Source organism: Eptatretus burgeri, chromosome 14 (genome assembly GCF_056783735.1).
Source record: "Eptatretus burgeri isolate ZD-2024b chromosome 14, Ebu_testis_v1, whole genome shotgun sequence".
NCBI lineage: Eukaryota > Metazoa > Chordata > Myxini > Myxiniformes > Myxinidae > Eptatretus > Eptatretus burgeri.
The window spans coordinates 53825433-53846327 of NC_140974.1; the positions used below are offsets into that span (position 1 = coordinate 53825433).

Sequence of the window (20895 nt, forward strand, 5' to 3'; positions counted from 1 at the left end):
AATTCTCAGATGCAAAGTAACTTCATGGAGAGCCTCAGGACTGAGGAGACAGCACCAAGGAGACAAGTCCTCTGGCTATTCAACAACAGCTTTACTCTCGTGCAGAGTTTGCTTACAATGTAAAAGTATGCAGCACGTGTTGTACAAAATATCATGCACTCCACACCAAGAGTGGTGAACAGTATGAAGAACGTTTCTCCAGCTCATTCGTTCTACAACTATCAGCAATACTTTCCATACAAAGTTCGTTAGATCTTGGCTGCTTTTTGTGCAATCTATCAATACTTAATCTTAAAAGGCCAAAGGTGAGACAAAGCAAAGAGTTCATCACCAAAGGCCGTGATGGGTTGAAGGCAACAGTTGCAGCTCTTTTTCACCGACGGCTACATCATAATGCAAGAACTGCAATACACGGAGTGAAGGCGATATTGAAAAGGCAAAGTAAATGAGTTAAGCATTTTGAAAATAGTCATAGTTGAGAAATGATTGGGAGAGGAATTCAGTCACACGGTGGATATTCAAGACATTACGTTCGGGCCAAAAACGAACGTTCTTCAAACATTTGGAAAAATTGACTTGAATATCAAACAGCAGTCGAGTCCAGCAGCAAAATGGTGAAAAAAAAAAAAACATGGGATCAAGAACTTCAGGAGGTTCCAGAGAATGGTCTACAAACTTTCAGCACATACATGAAATGTCTTTGCCTCGTACACAGTAAATGTGTTGCTGGAACTTTTATAAAGCATCATCAACAATATAAATTAACCAAATAACGTTTGCTCAAAGCAATGCAAATTTCCTGAGCCATTCAGCAAGTTAATCAGGAAGTGCAGAAATCCAAAAGGATAAGTGTAAGTTTTAAAATGGAGGTGAGAGAATAAGGGGAAGAGGAGAAGGTGGTAAGGGAAGGAGTGAGGAGTGCTTTTCAAAGCTCGTCCTTGGCATGAGTGAGCACAAACGAGTGCAAGTCTTCCAGATTGCGTGGACCACTGAACTTTGCCACCTTGTTGCCACCCACAAACAACAGCAAAGTCGGGTACCCGGTCACCTGCAGGGAGAACGAATCAGGAAGTGGCCACAAATAAGCGTCATCAGAAGGGTTTGATTCAATCGTGCATTCAAACTTTCCCCAAGTAAAAAAAAAAACAAAAAACAGAAAATGTGATTATTTCACTGAAAGGTCAATGGTTCAGACGAGTGTTATTTATGCTTAGAAAACAAAGAAAATTTAATTTGCTGATAAGTGAATGCAAACACACAAATCATGTTAAGATGTGATGTGAAAAATTTGTTTCCTCTGACTTCCTGTTAAATCTCAAGTGTGCAGAAGTGCAGTACACCAAGAAAGATCTACACAAGCTATTAGTGTGGGACAAGCACAAGGTGAGGTGTCTACATTGGTGTGACGACTGAAATATTTGCAAAGAGAACAAACACAAATTGCACAAGTAATGAGATACCAGTGTAAGCTATCCGTATCCAACATATTTGAAACACAATCGTACCAGGAAGACCATTTAATTGATGTCCCCAATTACTCACACCATATTTTATCTGTTTCATTCACCACTCAACCCAGGTCGAGTTGAAAACCATGCTGTCCCGATGTACGTTTCTCTGTAGTTTGGAATATCTAAGTGAGCCTGTATGCATTTTATGACTCTTTGCCAAAGCATGCGGACGCACAATGGGATGAAGGATGAAGGTCGGCCAATCAGGCGATGAGTGAGTGTGTACATAATCAAACTCAAACTCATAGGAAAGATGCTATTGTTTGGCCTATGTGATACTAATTATCCTTTGGCACCTTGCAAATGCACCGAGTTGACAAAAGAGAAGAAAGACTTTCAAGAATATTATATATATATATATATATATATATATATATATATATATATATATATATATATATATATATATATATATATATATATATATATATATATATATATATATATATATATATATATATATATATATATATATATACACACACAATCCTACAGTCAAAGATGCTGCATAAAGCAAAACAAGAAGACCTACACAAGGTAAATGCTATGCTGATTCGAACCCTTCTCAGAGTTCCTCAACAACTATAAATCTTAGCAACCTGGGTTTAGTTGATTAGGTGAGAGCTGATTGGCTATTCCCTTCATCCACAGGTGAGAGATGTGGGTGGTTCTATATATATATATTTATATATATATATATATATATATACATATATTTATACATATATATATATATATATACATATATATATATATATATATATATATATATATATACATATACATATATATACATATACATATATACATATATATATACATATATATACATACATATATATATATATATATATATATATATACATACATATATATATATATATATATATATACATACATATATATATATATATACATACATATATATATATATATATATATATACATACATATATATATATATATATATATATATATATATATATACATATACATATACATATACATATACATATACATACATATACATATACATATACATATATATATATATATATATACATATACATATACATATACATATACATATACATATACATATATATATATATATATATATACATATATATATATATATACAGTATGTATGTATGTATGAGCCTGGTGTTCATCAGTGGTTAAGGCGGTGGCTTGGGGTCCTGAGTTTGATCACTGCTGGCTGCTGAGTTAGCATCAGGGGGGTTGACTCAGCCTATCATCCTTCCGAAGGTCGGCACAACGAGCACCAGTATACTGGTAATTATCCCTGCAGGGTCGAAGGTGACAAAGGGTTGGCGTCAGGAAGGGCATTCGGCCGTAAAAACATTGCCACAAGAAAGGGTACCATGATTGGAGTCCGCAAAAAGCTGACCACTGCTCAGGGATAAAGGCTTTCAAATGGTGTGATAGTGTGTGTTTGTATATATATATATATATATATATATATATATATATATATATATATATATATATATATATATATATATATATATATATATATATATATATATGATCAAAATCATGGCAAGAGTTTATCATTAAGAGATGATGCATATTCAAGGTGTGAAACTGGCAAAATTGCTCAAACATTTTTTTTTTCTCAGGCCTTTCTCATGCACCTCTGACCATGGACTCTGTTAGCGTGGACAGGAAATTTTATCGATTTATTCTATTCATCCCGTCGGTTTTTTTCTCGAGTATTGCTGTAAAAGAACTGCTCAAACGCCCAACGAATGGTGACTCGAGCTTTTCACTCAGCGACAATAGACTATCATAGGCGGGCTGTGGGAGAACCCGGGACCACAGCACCGTTTAACCCAGGTTGAGTGGTGCATGCAAATGAGGTATTTGTTAATTTTTTTGCGTGGTGCATGGAAACGAGGTATCTTTCACAAACTGGCTCGTCAAGTCTAGAGTTCAACCAGAGGTGAATTGGGGCAGGGATGTGTTACTTGTTCAGTATGCTGGTGATAACTCACCCCATATCCTCCCCCTTCCTCTGTCCCTCTACCCTGTTGTTGCGTTTCCCCCTTTATACTATTCTAGCTTTTCTGTGTACCAGCTCTTCCATGCGCTTCGACTTCATTGAAAATATTTTTGTAAAAACCTGAAACTGACATTTCATGTAAAACATCGTGACATCTAATGTCCACCAATTAATGCTGGCAGCCAGAAACCCAATTTAACGTCCATCCGAGGGATGACGCACTTTGTAATGCAATTGGTGAAACACCAATAAAAACAATTTATCGTCGGGTCAGGAATCAAACCCAGTGTAGGCAACTCTAAGGTAAGTACGCTACCTCTGTGCACCATCCTGTCGGAGCGCATGTGTTACACTGAGCTTTCATTTTTTTACAATCCTGTCAATGTTGGAATATTAAAATGGAACAGAGGACTATGGGAAAGAAGTCATGAGGAGAAAGACCAAAGGCATTAGTCTGACACACAAGACAGCCGGTCACATCCAAAGGTTAGCGTGTTCGGTGCTGGAACACCGTGCCTACAGCAGGAGCAAGATGGTTTGGAGTGATCGCAAAAGTCTCAGCGATTTGGAGATCAGGTGTAACTCAACATCACACGGCTTATATCGGACCCACCTTAAACTTGCTACAAAGATCTTTATCTGAAGTGCAATCCAATTCAGCGACGTTCACATGTGGAAGACCCGGGAACTTTTTCATGGAAAGCTCTTCCCATGTTTCAATCAGGGACTTGCAATACCCACACCTGCACACAATAACAAAATGGATGAGGGGAGAAGGATGGGTGAGAGGGGAAGTGGCAGAAGAGAAGGAGGAAAAACGGAAAAAAAAAAGAATTCAGAAGTACTGCACAATCATTAGGATGACAAATTCTCACCAAGGAGTGTAGAACTTCACAAAGCTGATGCCCCGTGCTACCGTCTCATCAAAATTCTTGGAGGTTAGTGTGACGACGTTGGACTGCAAGACGCGCGCATGGAAACATCTTACACACGTCTTCACCACCATGTGCACGGTAGTTTCTAACAAACATGGTCTTCAGCCATCCAGGGGAACAAATTGTGGCACTTAGAGCTTCGACAACTACAAAACATGACCCCAGACCTTGGAATGTGACCTTCTGAATTTAAATCCCCACCTGGCAGGAACACTTTTTTCTCGTTAACATTCAGGATCCTTGCGAGACATTGTTTGTAGATGATAAAAGCTACTTCAAGTAAAATGATAAATCTGGTTGGGGGTTTTTTTTTTTTTTTTTAAATAGGAAAAACAATGCAAAGAGGAATGTTTGCAAAATACATCAATCTTTCAAATTCTGACCTCATTTCCTCCTCCTTCTTTCTCCGCATCGCTGTCACTGTCACTGTCACTATCCGAGGAATCTTCATCTTCCGTGGTTTGCTCCGCTGCCTCATTGTGAAGTTGAGACTGGATGTATTGCTTCAGGGATTCAAGGTCTCTTCGACCACGATAGTGCTCGAGCTGGTAAGACCAAGGACAAAAACAAAACGAGCAAATAAATTACTGCAACCTTCGAGCTAATGTAATCGGTCATCGATTGTACGTACTGGCGAAAGCACAAGAGTCAGAAATTCTCACCTGCTTGCCATTCTTGAACCATATGAGAGTGGGATAGCCCTTGATACTATTCTCATGACAGAGAGACGTCTCCAGAGTACAATCAATCTGAACAGATACGGGAGGAGGTGAACGCGTGGAGGAGACGGCACGATCACAAACAAATCCATCATCCAATAGAGATACCTTTATCGAGTTCCCACGCCATCCCAAATGGCAAAATTACCTTGACCACTGTAACTACATTCGAATTCTTGAGCGTAGAGGCAAGTTCGTCCCACGTCGGTGCCAAAGCTTTACAGTGACCGCACCACGGAGCGTAGAACTTCACAAAATGGTGACCTGTGTGGGGATGGAAGGGTGGAGAACACACGGCTAACTAGGAATACTTTCTATCTCCCGTTTCACTTTTATCTTTTCATGGTGAAGCTGAACGAGGAAACGATCCTCAAATGTGACGACGAGTCAGTCGAGAGGTAAATGGGTGCGGGGTCGTCATCTTTTGCTCTGAGCTGCTCAGATTGTGAAATACGAAATCGTACAAAATATTATTTTTCATTCTACCCTTTGCTCTTGCTCCTCCGATCAAGTCATGGTTATATAATATTTCCTGTTATAGTTTGATTTTTTTTTTTTTTTAATCCTCAATGGTGTATGCATTGCTCTCGTCCCATCATCAACAACGTTTTTGTTTTGTTCATCGTTCTTCGTTGTTGTTGTTTTTTTTCCACAACAAGTGAATTGACTTTTTCAATACATAAAGGATAGCAAAGTTCATGTAGACAAGGTCATTACTTACTCTGAGAGAATATGCCACAAAAAACGTACGAGGGCCAAGCAAATGTCTCCGAACACGATATCCACAACAGTCCAATAAATGTCAATGTTTTCACTCCTCAATATAATTACTATGGAAATATTTATTCCCATTGACGTAAACAAATGTAATTAAAAAAAATAATAAAATCTCACTCCCCATGTACTGCTCTTACACCGCCCAAACCTCAGGAGTACCTCTGGCTGCGACTTCCCCCTCTGCTCCCACCTCTTGTTTATCTGTGTCTGTGTTGCACCACCGCCCCCTCAACCACGACTCCATTTACATCTCTCTCTGACGACATGGACCAACTTTTAACCGCTCATCCCAACTCTGTCTTCCTCATATGTGGCAATTTCATTTGTCGTCGTACAACTTGGCTGGGCGTTGGTACCTCTCTCACCAGGCATGAACCTCCAGTGGAGGAGTTCTGTGACTCCACACGACTGACTCAATCTGACCCTTCTAACCCGGATTTCTCCCAACGGCTTTCCTCCCTTCAGAATTTGTTTAAAACGAACTTTCCCACCAATGTCTCCTGCTGTTTCTCTGCTCCAAGTGGTTCAGCTGATCATGTGCTTGTGAAGATCAACATCTCTCCAGCCATTCTCCAAGAACAGCCTCAGCGTCAGCAAGTTTCACTCAGGCAGACTTGTTGAGACTGCAAACAGCCATCTCTCTTCACGACTGGTCTTCCACATCTACTGCCTCTGATATTAACTCAGCCTAGGAATTCTGACACACAAACCCGCTCTCTCTTATGCAAAGATTTATCCAATTTCATCTTTAATTATCCGACCCTTATCTTCCTACCAATGGCACACTGAATCCTGTGGTGAGGCAGTTGCTCTGAAACAACTGGCCTTCTCTTCCTGGAAGGCGAATTCGACTGAAGGCAATCTCGGTGCATTCCACAAAGTCAGCGACAAGTGTGTGTCCACTCTCAGGAGAGCCAGAAAACAACATCTGTCAAACCTAAAGATTAAACATTCAAACTTGTCTCCCTCCTCTAAGACCTGGTGGCACCTTGGTAAGTCCGTCTCTGGTGCATGCTCCCCTTCCATCTTTTCAAATGTCACCGCAGCCGATTCCGCTCGTGAGATGGCCGAATACCTCATTTCTGTGTTTGCTTCCAAATCTTGTGTTCCCAACCCTTCACCGTCTTTACCCACTCTTCCCAGTCACACCAACTGCTTCTGGACTCGGTGTCTTGTGCACCTGAGAAGGTAGAGATGTTTCTGTCATCCCTCAACTCTGACTCTGCTGCTGGACTGGATGGCATCAATGCAAGTGTCCTTAAAAACCTGCTCTTGCACATCGGTTCTCTGTCCCACGTCGCCTTCCATCTGCTTGGAAATCATCCAACATCACTGCGTGACATAAAATGTGCAAAAACAGACCTATCAACTTCCTTCCAATCATCAGCAAGGTCATAGAATCCATCATCCAGGTTGAAATTAAATACGTCTTTCAATCCCAACTAATGTCACTCTAATCGCCTTCTTCATGGAATACTACTCTAATCATGGGTTTACGCTCCTGTCTCACATCTTGCTCAGCTTAACGCCGTGGAAACCAAGGCCTTCAAGATCACTGGAATCTCGTGCGATGAAGCCGAGTCTATGGCCCATCATCGCCATTGCAAACAGGTCGGTGGTCTCTCTGTCTTCTCAGGGCTTTGTTCCCCACAGGTTTCTGCAGGACACACGTGGTCCACTGGCAAAACTCACAAAATCCAAAATCACTGCTCACCACTTTTCTTTTTGTTTTTCCTCTGCCTGCAGAACCAACTTCCACATTCCCTTCATTCTCATTCTTCCCTCCACATCTTCAAGATAGCAGTTCACCACCATCGCACATCATCCCCCTTCCAAACCCATGATTTTATACACCCCTTCCTGAGAGTTCGTTTCCGTATCCATCATGTCCACCCCATGCATACTCCCCTAACATGTTATTCATACCCTTGTTTATCTGTCTCCATCTGTTTTGACCTTTGTGTTGGGGGTTTCCCCCCTCTTTCTACTGTTTGTTTTGTTCTGTTGCATCCAGACATGTTCTGTGTCTAGCTCTTCCATGAGCCTTGACTCAATTGACAAACTGTCATACATTCGTGCATAATACAACTCCTTGTGCCATGTTCTAGATTGCACAAGATGCTAATAATGATCAACAATGCTTGGCCGAAAGCCTCCATACCTACGGCAATGTGTTTTTTGAAGGAGCTGGAGTTCAAGGTGAACAAAGGTTCACGGTCCGCCAAGGCCTCGTGGTCATCCTGCAAGCACAGGGCAGTGTTCATGGAACAGCATTTCATCCGATATGCCATAGTACATTTAAAGTAATTGTGCAACAACAAAATAATCCATCAAAATCCCACAACATCTCGCCGAACATCAACTGTATCCTTTGATGACAGGACAGAGCGTGATTGGCAGGGTGGTCACCATCTCATCATGGGGTACTCAGCTTATCTATCGAATCCCTTATGACATCATATGTGAACAGAACAGGTTTGAGGAAAGCTGCCGGACGGTGTAACAAACAAACATTCGCTGGGTTCCAACCCGACTATTATATGTTTAATTTTTGTTTATTTGATTTGTCTTTTGTTTTTTTTTTTTAATACCCCACAGTACGTGCCATCACAATATGGGTCTGTGTGTGCGCACAGAGGACGCAACCCCAAGTAATGAGCGTATTTTGTTAAACCTTGGTAACTAACAACCAACCACGCTTCTGACTCAGAATGATAATCCATTCCTGCATTTCCCCCATCACCAATGCTAACCCTGCAGCAAACATGAATTCAATAGTGTACACCTTGATGAGGTTAAACATTGTGCGAGATACGAGGTTGAACAAATCACACAGGTGGAAGCATACGTGCGTGTCATGGCGAGTATTAGACCGGCTGGTATAATTGCAGTCTCGAAGATGTACGGAACGTCTGTTTCCTTTCTTAAATCGGAGTCTGCAGCTGACAAGGCAATCGAGAAGGGTCCGGTTGTGGTAGGATGCTTTGTCCAAGTCCAGAGTCTTCAGTCTCGACACCCAGGTTATTTTGTCCAATGCGCGTGTGCCTTCTTCAGGCTGATGAAACCGCGACGATGGTACATTGCTCACATTGTCCTGCTTGCCAGCTCCTCGGCCTTTTCCAATCACGATACTATTGTCGAACAGTTTGGAGAATTCTTGCCTCACCTACCGTGACCCTTGAGATGTAGACATGCCGAGCATTTCACCCACACACGTTCGAGTTATCCCACACAATCGTAACCGTTTCAGCAGATGCTCTTTCTCAGACGAGGACGAGCGGACACGTTTCTTGAAGGAAGCCGCCCGCTTGCTGACTTCCCCATAGAAATGTCTTGATTGACAAACGCCGAAACCCTTCCTGGCAATCACCATCACCCGGGTCTCCCAATCAGGCGGTGCCACGAAACTTCAAACCCGATTTGCAAAACTTTCGCAGATAGTTTATGAATTAATCAAATAAGATATGCTGAAGCACACACGGTCCCTCATATCTAATCCGCTCGTTTATCACCGTACTCCGTGTTACGCTTGACGTTTTAAGATAGAGGCTGAGTTTTGCTCTCATGCCCAAGAAACTTCGCTGTGAACAAGAGGCGCTGATGCCTCAAAACATTTGCAAATGTTTTCTATAAAAGGTATCGCCTCGTTGAGGAGCTCAAGGATAATGGGAAGCAGGTTCACAAACTACCAGAGTGTATGGGGATGTAGACATACACAAGGGTGAGATGAGGTCGGTGTCATCGTCAGCATGAAAATCTGTCGATTTGCACATTGGCTTCTCTGTACACGGCGCAGAGCAATGTCACGTCCGACAGGTTACAACTAGTTTATTAACATCTCTAGCAATGAAGTGGAATACTAAAAGCATTATTTTGCCCTTACACCTGCTGTGCTCGTTTTACCTTTACGACAAGTTTATACATCCATACACATGCACTCGTTTGGCATATATAACGATGGTGATGGTGGTGGAACGTGGAACGCAGGAGAAAACACATCTTTGGCTGCATTTCGTCTCAAAACAAACAAGTACAAGTGGCACGTGCCTCAGTCTACCTTTAAATCCCCAAACGTGCTTTCAACCAACCTTTGGCATCCGCAACGTCATTTCCAACATCCATTGCTCGAGCACGGTACGATCACGTTGCCCCTCGTACATAATGCTCTCTTGGCCAGGCCGGAACAGCTTGAGTCTGTGGCGAGATGGTACAGAGCTGGAAACTGTCCCGAGTGCACAACAGTGGTTGTAATTATACACCAACTTAAAGATTGATGGAAATAATACAAAAAAACCAAAACAAAAAAAAACCACATGCTTGCACAACATTGTCCAATCAAATTGTGGAAGTATTGAAAAATAAATAAATAAATAAAAACCACAGCAAGAGGTTAATGTCGAGCAACGGTGATGAGAGATTCACAAACAAAGAGCCATACGTTGGGTAACTCTTGATGTCCTCTTGGATACAAAGATCCACCTCCCGTGTGCAGTCCACCTTTGCCAGGAATGCAGGAGGGTCGGTCATCACATTGTACTGATCTGCCAGCTCATTCCACGTGGGATGGAGCCTCTGGCAGTGGCCACACCTGACGGGTAACAAGTAAACCCTCATGACGCCAAAATAGCGGCCGAAACTACATTCAAAGGAGGCAAATGCTCAAAAACAAATTACTTTCCATGGAGAGAAATTTATTTTCATTTTTTGTCCAATTCCCTTGAAAATTTATGCATCAGCCTACTTGTATTCCCATCTGAACTCCCTGCAGATGATGCGACGATTCCAGCTTCTTTATGCTCCACTCGGTTCCATACATACTCCTCCACAAAAATCATCATTCAATTTAAATCGAGGTTTAAAGATTTTGCAAGGCGAATAAATAAATAAATTCCGCGTTTTACGCAGTGTCTTTTGCATCACCTTATCTAACAAGTCACATTCGTTGTTCTTATCCTTTATGACTTCCTTAAAAATAGCAAGTTTCCCGCCTGAAATAATATTCAATTTTGATTGACTGCCAGGCAATCAGACAGAGCTTCAAAAAAAAATATTTTAAAAATCTCACTCCTCTCTGTGCATGCACGATCGGGGTAAATTCAGAGTCAAAGTACGGTAAAATGGCAAACTTATCTTCAGATTCAGGTTCAAAATGTAACGTTCAATCTAAGCAAGTCATCATCGATCATAAACTGATAAGATCGACCGATAGACGGACATGACCCAATTGTTTAACCCCGCTTTTCGCTTCACGTGTGCAGGGTAACTAGAAGGACACTCGGTAGAGCGTACACCTCCGCCATGCAATGCCTGATCCACGAGAACATATCGGGCCCATTACATTTTTGAAATATCATGCTATATAGAGTATTATATCGTTTTTCGCCCTCTATTTTAATGTTGAAGAATCACTTTTAAAATTCTAGTAGCCTGATCCAGATCCGGATCTCCACCAAAATCTAACCAGTTCATCCTTGTCACACGCCCAACCTGCCCACAACTTTTTAAGATATCTTGCACACAGACAGACAGAGAGGGGTGAAAAACATAACCTCCATCACCTTCGGTGGCAGAAGTAAATATACGTGTATCATTTTTGGTTATATTTTTCAATGGTAAAGAATCGCTTAAAATTTATCGTATCCGGATTCGGATTTTCACCAAAATCGAATCAATTCATCGCCGTCACACACTCAACCTGTCAAGCAATTTTCGTTTGAATTAGTCCTTAACTTTTTTGAGACATAGTGCTCCGTGTATAAATCGTTTTTGGCCCTATCTCTCAATGGTAAAGAATCACTTCAAAAAAAAAATCCCAGTATCCAGATCCGAATCTTCACTAAAAATCTAATAATTTCATCCTCGTCACACACGACACACCCAAACGCTCCACCATATCTTGTCCAAATCCATCCACAACTTTTTTGAGATATCCTGTTCCCAGACAGACAGGAGTGAAAAACTTCACCTCTGTCCACCTTCGGTAGCAGAGGTAACCAGTCCCAGGAATACGTGAAGAGTCGTCCAAATTAACGTATCCCTATCAGACATCCGTTCCAATTCAGAACCATTTCATCTGAAGTATTCAAAGACCCAAACCAAAGCTGGAGATATAACTTGTACTGTGAACGCTGCAACAGAGTGGAACGACTTCCCCTCTACAATTAGATCAGAAAATTCAACTGAACAATTTAACTTATTTTGTTTCCTGAATGAGTATTGTGATATAGGTTATATCTTTTGGCCATGGTAGTTCTCCATTTTTATTTTTGAATAAATAGTTGAGGCTCGTGTAAGAGCCTCTCAGGAAGGGAAAACTGGAAATTTAGGAGGAGGAAGGGAGGGAGGGTTAACGAGGGTAGAAAAGATCATGCTTTTGGATTGGTGACAATCTGAGATGGTGTTGAACAGCTGTTTTGAAGACCTGGAGGGAAAATGAGATTGAAGATGATGTGGAAGTTGGTTCCACAGGTGGGGGAAAAAAAAAACAAAAAAAAAAGTGGATGTGAGCCTGTGTCGGAGTGGCGACCCGTCCAAGATTGTGCCCAATAGCCAAGGAGACTGCGAAGGCAGCACCAACGCTCTGCACAGAGTATGGTCCCAATGGATGGATGTGCGCAGCGATCCTGGATTGAGGTAGTTTCACCAAAATGGGTTTGATGGGCAGACTATGTGTGCCGTGCAGAAACCTGGGGGAGGGAGTAAAGCATGGAAAGAGCAGAGGGTTCAAGACCGGAAAGAAGGCGGCAGAAGACGGAGAGACCACTGACCTATCTGCGATGGCGACGTGATAGACTCAGCTTCATCGCAGGAGATTCCGATATATAAATCTTAAAGGACTTGGTTTGCAAAATTACTACGAATTACTTTTTTGGTGATACTCTTTAGTTTAAGTACACTAGCAGAGTACCCTATGGGTTATCTTGTTCCAAGCGTACAATATGTTCTTTTGACACATCACTTTATTTGGGTGGTGTATCAGCAACAGATTGTTGCCTCGATTGCTCCCGAAGATTAAAAAAAAAAAACCCAGGTTACGTATATGAAGCAAAAACATGCGTACTGCTCATGTGCATGTATGATACATCATGGTTATACAGCTTGATCAATTCCAAATGTACCTTCCCATTTCCCATAAAGGAATGAAAATGGCAAGATGGATGAAATTTGGTATTTTTCAAAACTTGATGCAATCAAACAAAACTTGCACAGGCACAACTTCAGGGTACCCAAGTTAATCCCCAAGTTTCAGATTCCTCGGCCAAATCCTCCCAAAGGAAATGAAACGTACATACAACATACTTTCCCTCCATTATTCCCTCCGCCACCGAAGGTGGGACGGAGCTTATGCTTTTGTCCGTGAGCAGGATACTTCAAAAAGTTGCAAACGCAGATTCGAATGAAATCTGGTGGACGGGTTGGGTGTGTGACAAGGACAAATCAATTCGATTTTGGTGGAGATCCGGATCCGGATCCAGATGTCGGGAATTATTTAATTTTCTACATGATTCGTCACCATACGTAGAGATGGGGACAAAAACAATATACAGCGTGACATTTCAAAAAAAAAGTTGTGCACGAGATATAACAAAACGAGGTGGATGAGTTGGTTCGGTGACAAGAACAAGGTGATTCGATTTTGGTTCAGGTTGGGATACAGATCCAACCTATCATTGGGATGCAAAATGTAAACCGTTCAGCCTGGTCGAGGTATGCAGTTCTGGTATCGAGATGGGTTTTAATGTTAAATTGAAGGTAATTAATAGTGTATGTTCTGTGATTTAGTTACATTTAAAAGAGCCTATTTGAAATGCGGTTGTACGTCTGCTCAAGGTTCCTCGGCCACAGCACCGAGAGTATCGGTGCAAAAAGTCATCGTCTTGCATGCTGAACTCTCACCCGCAGATTATCTTTGGCCCCAGTAACTCAGGCACACAGCCTTGGAGAATCCCGATATGATAACGCAAAAGAAAAACTTGAACCATAATCAAGGAAACACGGTTTCGATGTACAGCGTGCACTTTCTTATCAATCCACTCCCGCTTGTGGGTTTATCTCTGATTCGTGGGCGTGATGCACAAAAAGATGCCGAAGATGCCTCGTAGTTACGAGAACAAATTATTCCCAAGATTGTGAATTGTCTCTTCTGAGGGATTTACATAACGTACAATGACGCCGCAATATTTCGATTTATATCGTAATATTAGAAATACACGTTGATTAACCAGACGAGGTGGTGTAGCGGTTCGAGCGTACGTCTGGTGTTGGGTTTGGGATCCTCGGATCCCGAGTTCAAATCCCGCTCAGATGTTCAATTAATACCGGGTGGGGTTGACTCTGCCCGTCATCCTTCCGAGGTCGGCAAAATGAGTGCCAGCTTGCTGATATCCTGTGTCAGAGCGGCGACCCGTCCAGGATTGTGTCCAATAGCCAAGGAGTCTGCTTAGGCAGCACCAACACTCTGCACAGTGTACGGTCCCGATGGATGGACGGATGGATGGTTCGAGCGTCTGCTCAGTCAGGGAGGCCGGGGGGGTTCAAACACCGACCTTGTCACACCAAAAATTAAAACAAATAAATAAATAAATATGTGTTATGTGAGCTTCATCGCTCGGCGTTCAGCATTTAAAAGGTCAAGAGCACGGACAACCCCCAGATGGACGTACCATTGTTGTGGTGTAGCCGATACCCAGTGCCCCAGGAAGTGTAGGCACTTCCCCAAAGGTGTGTGTGTGTGTGTGTGTGTGTGTGTGTGTGTGTGTGTGTGTGTGTGTGTGTGTGTGTGTCAGCTCCACTACGAGCCTTAGGTCCTGTAAAAAGAGGATGCGGTGTGCCCTCGTCTTGTTAATAGTGTTACCGGTGACGTCATAGGACAGCACAAAATGCATGGATATCAACACAACTTTTACACGTGACCTGTTTTACAATAAAAGTTTCATGAATGGAAAAATGCTCACGTGATTATATGTAAATGTGTTAATATTGTCATACATGGCACCAAAATCTCAGGCAGAGTACACGTGGTACACGTCACACGCGGTACACGTCACACGCGGTACACGTCACACGAAACAAAAAGTTAGAAACAGGTGTCACAAGTCGGAAACTCTGCACACGAGATGCGTGTGGGACAACAACCCTTGTCGTACACCACACCACACCACACCACACCACACCACACCACACCACACCACACCACACACCACGGAAGAGATCCGCACTCCACACATTCACTCGCAGGTTCCGAAACATTAACTCACCAAGGTGCGAAGAACATGATGAAATGCGGCTCCAAACGAACCGAGTGTGTAAACATGTCCTTGTCGTACACGTGCTGATCATGGTCTTCGCCGGCCTGGGCCAGAGACACCACGAAGAGAGACCAACAGAGCTCGGCGAGGGAAACCATGGTCACACGACTTGTGGCAAGACGTGCAGCACGCGCGACAAACAATCAGCATACGCTCCTCCCCCTCCACGTGACGTCACGGCACGTCACGTCACGTCACACGCACACGAGACCAACTTCCGCAGTCGTGACGTCACGCGTATCGCTCCATCGAGGTGGTTATTTATTTATTTATTTATTCTTTTCCATTTCCGTGGACAGAGAACGTTCAAAGAAGGAAAACCCGGGATGGATCGTGGATCCCATTATCAACGAGCACGGAACTCGGCAGAGCGAAAACCTTCGCCACGGACAACCTGATCGACGACAACAAATCGGGTCCAATACATTTTAACATATCTTGTTATAAATCGTTTTTGGCCCTTTCTCTCAATGGTGAAGAATCAGTTTAAAAACCTCGAGTAATCCGATCCGGATCTTCACCAACATCGAATCAGGTCGTCCTTGTCACAAACCGAACCTGGCCATAAAATTTCATCCTGATCCGTCCACATAACAACTCCATGAGATATCCTGAACACAGGTAAACACACAGTGGTGAAAACATAACCTTGTTCACCTTCAGTGGTGAAAACATAACCTTGTTCACCTTCAGTGGTGAAAACATAACCTTGTTCACCTTCAGTGGTGAAAACATAACCTTGTTCACCTTCAGTGGTGAAAACATAACCTTGTTCACCTTCAGTGGTGAAAACATAACCTTGTTCACCTTCAGTGGTGAAAACATAACCTTGTTCACCTTCAGTGGTGAAAACATAACCTTGTTCACCTTCAGTGGTGAAAACATAACCTTGTTCACCTTCAGTGGTGAAAACATAACCTTGTTCACCTTCAGTGGTGAAAACATAACCTTGTTCACCTTCAGTGGTGAAAACATAACCTTGTTCACCTTCAGTGGTGAAAACATAACCTTGTTCACCTTCAGTGGTGAAAACATAACCTTGTTCACCCTCAGTGGTGAAAACATAACCTTGTTCACCTTCAGTGGTGAAAACATAACCTTGTTCACCTTCAGTGGTGAAAACATAACCTTGTTCACCTTCAGTGGTGAAAACATAACCTTGTTCACCTTCAGTGGTGAAAACATAACCTTGTTCACCTTCAGTGGTGAAAACATAACCTTGTTCACCTTCAATGGTGAAAACATAACCTTGTTCACCTTCAGTGGTGAAAACATAACCTTGTTCACCTTCAGTGGTGAAAACATAACCTTGTTCACCTTCAGTGGTGAAAACATAACCTTGTTCACCTTCAGTGGTGAAAACATAACCTTGTTCACCTTCAGTGGTGAAAACATAACCTTGTTCACCTTCAGTGGTGAAAACATAACCTTGTTCACCTTCAATGGTGAAAACATAACCTTGTTCACCTTCAGTGGTGAAAACATAACCTTGTTCACCTTCAGTGGTGAAAACATAACCTTGTTCACCTTCAGTGGTGAAAACATAACCTTGTTCACCTTCCGTGGTGAAAACATAACCTTGTTCACCTTCAGTGGTGGAGGTAAATAAGTTTGTTGTCGCTTGCCAAGCCCGCCGTTCCTTATCAACCGTTTCAATGGAGTGCTTGTTTGAGTGCTTAAGCCGCTTGGCGAGAGCTCTACAGACAGCTTGGTAATGGAACACACCCTACAATTTTTTTTTCTGATTTCTTTGCAGATGTCGTGAATGTTGAGCAAATTTATCATGTCGTGGCATCCTCTCACGGTAGGCTAACCTCACAGCGCACCTTACGAATATACATTTAAAAAATGGATGGTTTGTGTGTTTGTCATTGAACCTGGAGGTTAATGAGCTGTATATTTACTGTCATGGTCGGGGCTGTTCGTGCTGGCTCTCTCTCTCTCTTCTCGTCCTCCACATTTTAAACAGTATGTGCGAGCTGTTGTGAAGTTTTCACGAAACTTTGGAATTCATCATTTCCATGGAAACCAAGGATCCTGAACACCACGAGGCACAATACCTGAAAGAACACCTGTGCTGTTCTCCCACCGTTGAGCACAAAGATCTGTTCCGTCTCGTTCTTTTTCCCTCTTAAAAATGTGTCTCTCTCGCCATTTAACCACCATTTAAACAACAAGAGAGCCTCTACCCTTTGGATCAGAAAAAAGTTATTGCAACTCAGGTGCGGATCCTTGATTTTTGGGTTAGAGGGGCGCAAAAATTTAAATGGTACCGAAAATGATAATTTCTCCGAGCAGAGTGAGGGGGACATTTTGGGTTTTTTTTTTTTATATTTGTCAAATTCTAAAAAATATTCCAAATATAGACAAAAAATGTTCTCATACACTTGAAAAGAAGTACTCCAATGAAAAATATTTTGCTCAAAACTCAACATTAATTTTAATTATTGTCTCATCAGAAAAATCAAATTTCACGAAAAGTAGACATTGCATAGAATGAAACAAATGACATCATGATCAAAACAAATCAACGTCTCTGATGTAGGGCTGCCGAGATCTCTGACGCAGGGTCTCGGGGCAATACTAAGTGCCTCTTTATCCGGTCCCCCTTTCAAAAATGATTTTTGAACATCAGACACAAGTTTTCCCCATTTACATCATCAGCGGTTATGGGTTTGGAGCGTCGACAGGTCTCTTTCAGGGCTCTCTGCTGACGATCTCAAAGTTAAGTTTCTGGTTATTATCTGTCCCGTTTTAACTGTTTATTTTCTCACCCACATGTTACTGTGTGTTCCGAGTTTGGTTTTGTTTAAAAAAATCATGCTATTTTGTGAGATTTTGTCGACCTTGTCTTACCGGGTGCTTGAGGCCTACCCTTGAGGCTTGAGGCCTACCAGTTCCCCTTGGTGTACGATCGTGTTTATTTGTTTTTTCTCCCCATTACCTTCAATTTCTATCTTCCCCACTTTCCTAACGTCCCCCATCCCTCCCAACTAATCACTCTATTTCTTATCTTAAATAAAAAAAACCGCCACCTTTCTCCAATTCTTCTTCTTCTTCATCTCCTCCTCTTCTTCTTCCTCCTCTTCCTCTCCCTCCTCCTCCTCTTCTTCTTCCTCCTCTTCTTCTTCTCCCTCCTCCTCCTCTTCCTCCTCTTTTTCTTCTTCCTCGATTTTTTTTTCTATAACACTTCCATGACCTAATCTGTTGAAAACTCTCTCAAACATTAATAATAATAACAAAAACGATCTCTTATAATGCTTCATCTTCCTCCTTCACACATGTGGTACTCTTTACTGTATCATAATGCACTACTCTTCTGCTATTTAAACAGACTGCTCTCAATTTGACCTTTCCTTCATACCTTGCCTAAAAAATCCAACTGTTACAGTGTTTCTTCTCTCCATTCTCTGAATTCGCCTTTATTGCATCCATCAAGAAACGTGTTTCATCGCATCTCTGACCTAAAACTTTTAAAAACCCCAGTTTGCCATGAATGTTCGCTTTCCATCAACCATTCTTTTTTCCAACTTAAGTGCCAACTCACCCATCTCACCCCTTACTCAAAGCAACCATCCCACTCTTCTCCCTCAAAGCCTCCCTCTCACCTTTCTCAAAAACTCCCCCTCACCTTTCTCCCACCATTCATCCCCCTCACTCATCCTTCTCAAAGTGTGTATGTACCTTCAGGAGAGCCAGAAAACATCTTTCTAATCTCAAATCTGGACTCTCAAACCTCTCTCCCTCCTCAAAATCCTGGTGGCGTCTAATCATATCTGTTCCTGGTGTATGTTCCCCCTCCATCCCCTCCCTTACCTCAAATGGCCGCACTGCTGATACCGCACGTGAAAAAGCTGAATGCCTAAACTCGGTGTTTGCAGCTAAATCTTGTGTCCAACACCCATCACTTTCTCTACCCACCTTACCCAGTCGCACTCAACTGTCCCTGGACTCTGTGTCCTTTTCTCTTGACAAGGTGGAGAGTTTGCTGTCAAACCTCAACTCAGATTCTGCAACTGGTCCAGACGGCATTAGCCCACGTGTCCTCAAAGCCTGCTCTTCTGCTCTTGCTCACTCTCTCTCTCTGTTCTATTCACCCTCTCATTTGCTCAAGGTCATCTGCAATCTCATTGGAAATCAACAAACATCACTGCCCTGCATAAAAGGTGCAAAAACAGATCCCTGCAACTACAGACCAATCAGCCTTCTCCCAATCATCAGCAAGGTTATGGAATCCATCATAGCTTCAGACATCAAATCCTTCCTCTTCTCCAATGGCTTGATTTCCGATTATCAATTTAGTTTCGGACCAGGTCACTCTACCCTGGATATGCTGCTTCTGCTCTCCCATCAATGGATGGAAGCCCTCAATGCCAGACAGGAAATCCGAGCTGTATCCCTCGACATATCATGTGCTTTTGACACAGTCTGTCACTCTACCCTGCTCACCAAACTTTGTTCCTATGGTATCCAAGGCCATCTCCACTCATGACTCGCAGACTTCCTCTCCTTTCGCAGTCAATGTGTGGCCCTAAATGGAGTTCTTTCATCCCCTGTTCCTGTCCAGGCTGGAGTTCCTCAAGGTAGCGTTCTGGGCCCTGTTCTTTTTATGGTTTTCATCAATGATCTCTCCGACTCTCTGGTAAATCCTCTATATCTCTTTGCTGATGACTTCACCCTCTGCCGTACCATCGGTCATCCCTCAGACTGGCAAGCAGCAGCTTCTTCGCTCATTGCAGATCTGGATAAAATCACAAACTGGTCCAACACGTGGAACATGTCTTTCAATCCGGACAAATCTCACACTCTCACTATGTCTCTTCGAAAGGACCGTTAGGAACCCCCCCCCCATCCACTTTCTCAACAATCCTCTGGAAGAAGTCCTTTTTTTCAAGCTTCTGGGTCTCACTATCTGCTATGACCTTTCCTGGGAAAGTCACATTTCAAACCTCGCCTCCAAAGCCAGTCACCGACAGAATCCTCCGTCGTGCAAAGGTCTTCCTTGGCCCACCTGGGCTCCTAACCACTTACAAAGATTTCGTCCACAGCCTGATGAAGTACTGCTCTCCCCTCTGGGTTGGTGCTCCTGCTTCCCAACTTTCTTGGCTTTGTGCTGTAGAAACCAAGGCATTTCAGATCATTGGCATCTCCCGCAATGAGGCTGAGTCTTTGGGCCTCTCACTCAATCACCGCAGGTTGGTCGGTGGTCTTTCTGTCTTCCACCGACTCCTCTCCAGCCTCCCCCCCTGCCCTCTCTGCAATTTGTCCCCACCACATTCCAACAGGGCGCTCAAGGTCCGCCAACAACCCCCTTCTGGTAAAACTACCAAAATCATGAATCACTGCTCACCTTCACTCTTTCATTCCTCTTTTTTCCCGCCTTTGGAATAAACTCCCTCACTCTGTTCAATCCCATTCTTCCCTCCCGGCCTTCAAAACAGCTGTTCACCACCACCTCTTATCATCCCCCATCCAAATCCTCGATATTTTCTACCCCCGATAATCCACCCAAGCCCACCTCCTTCAAATTCCCTGCTTTCCTTCCTGAAAGTCCTTGTAACGTCCATCTTCTATTCCCCATGTTCCCCATCCCATACCTCTCCCTTCCACAGATCTCCT

The 20895-nt window shown here is 42.7% G+C and overlaps 2 protein-coding genes across 8 annotated transcripts in view; one reads left to right on the forward strand and one right to left on the reverse strand.

Moving 5' to 3' along the window:
• Nucleotides 1–70: 70 nt before the first annotated feature.
• On the reverse strand, nt 71–15460 carry TXNDC5 (thioredoxin domain containing 5). Its single transcript, XM_085854879.1, has 10 exons — nt 15226–15460; nt 10407–10556; nt 10057–10162; nt 8130–8208; nt 5340–5455; nt 5135–5221; nt 4856–5017; nt 4413–4495; nt 4151–4280; nt 71–1048 (listed from the first exon to the last, which is right to left on the reverse strand). Exons 1-10 carry the CDS (start codon nt 15372–15374, stop codon nt 926–928), a joined length of 1185 nt encoding a protein of 394 aa, XP_085711005.1. The 5' UTR covers nt 15375–15460; the 3' UTR covers nt 71–925.
• A 64-nt stretch (nt 15461–15524) lies between these two features.
• Nucleotides 15525–20895, forward strand: part of LOC147013228 (uncharacterized) — a 72067-nt gene continuing 66696 nt past the window's right edge. For 4 of the 7 annotated variants that reach the window (XM_085854881.1, XM_085854882.1, XM_085854880.1 and 1 more), the window contains exons 1-2: nt 15546–15897; nt 17033–17080. The gene's annotated coding sequence lies outside the window, so the exon portion shown is untranslated. Of the gene's footprint in view, nt 15898–17032; nt 17081–20895 lie in introns of all 7 variants that reach the window. The other 3 variants (XM_085854885.1, XM_085854884.1, XR_015051236.1) reach the window with 2 other exon arrangements.

What these genes read in the sequence shown, in the direction of transcription:
- TXNDC5 (XM_085854879.1), bottom strand. Translation starts at nt 15,374, where the DNA reads ATGGTTTCCCTCGCCGAGCTCTGTTGGTCTCTCTTCGTGGTGTCTCTG. An exon ending in ATGTAGTTACAGTGGTCAAG is followed by an intron (nt 5,222 to 5,339) that starts GTAATTTTGCCA and finishes GTATCTGTTCAG; the next exon opens with ATTGATTGTACTCTGGAGAC. An exon ending in GGTTCAAGAATGGCAAGCAG is followed by an intron (nt 5,018 to 5,134) that starts GTGAGAATTTCT and finishes TGGTCTTACCAG; the next exon opens with CTCGAGCACTATCGTGGTCG.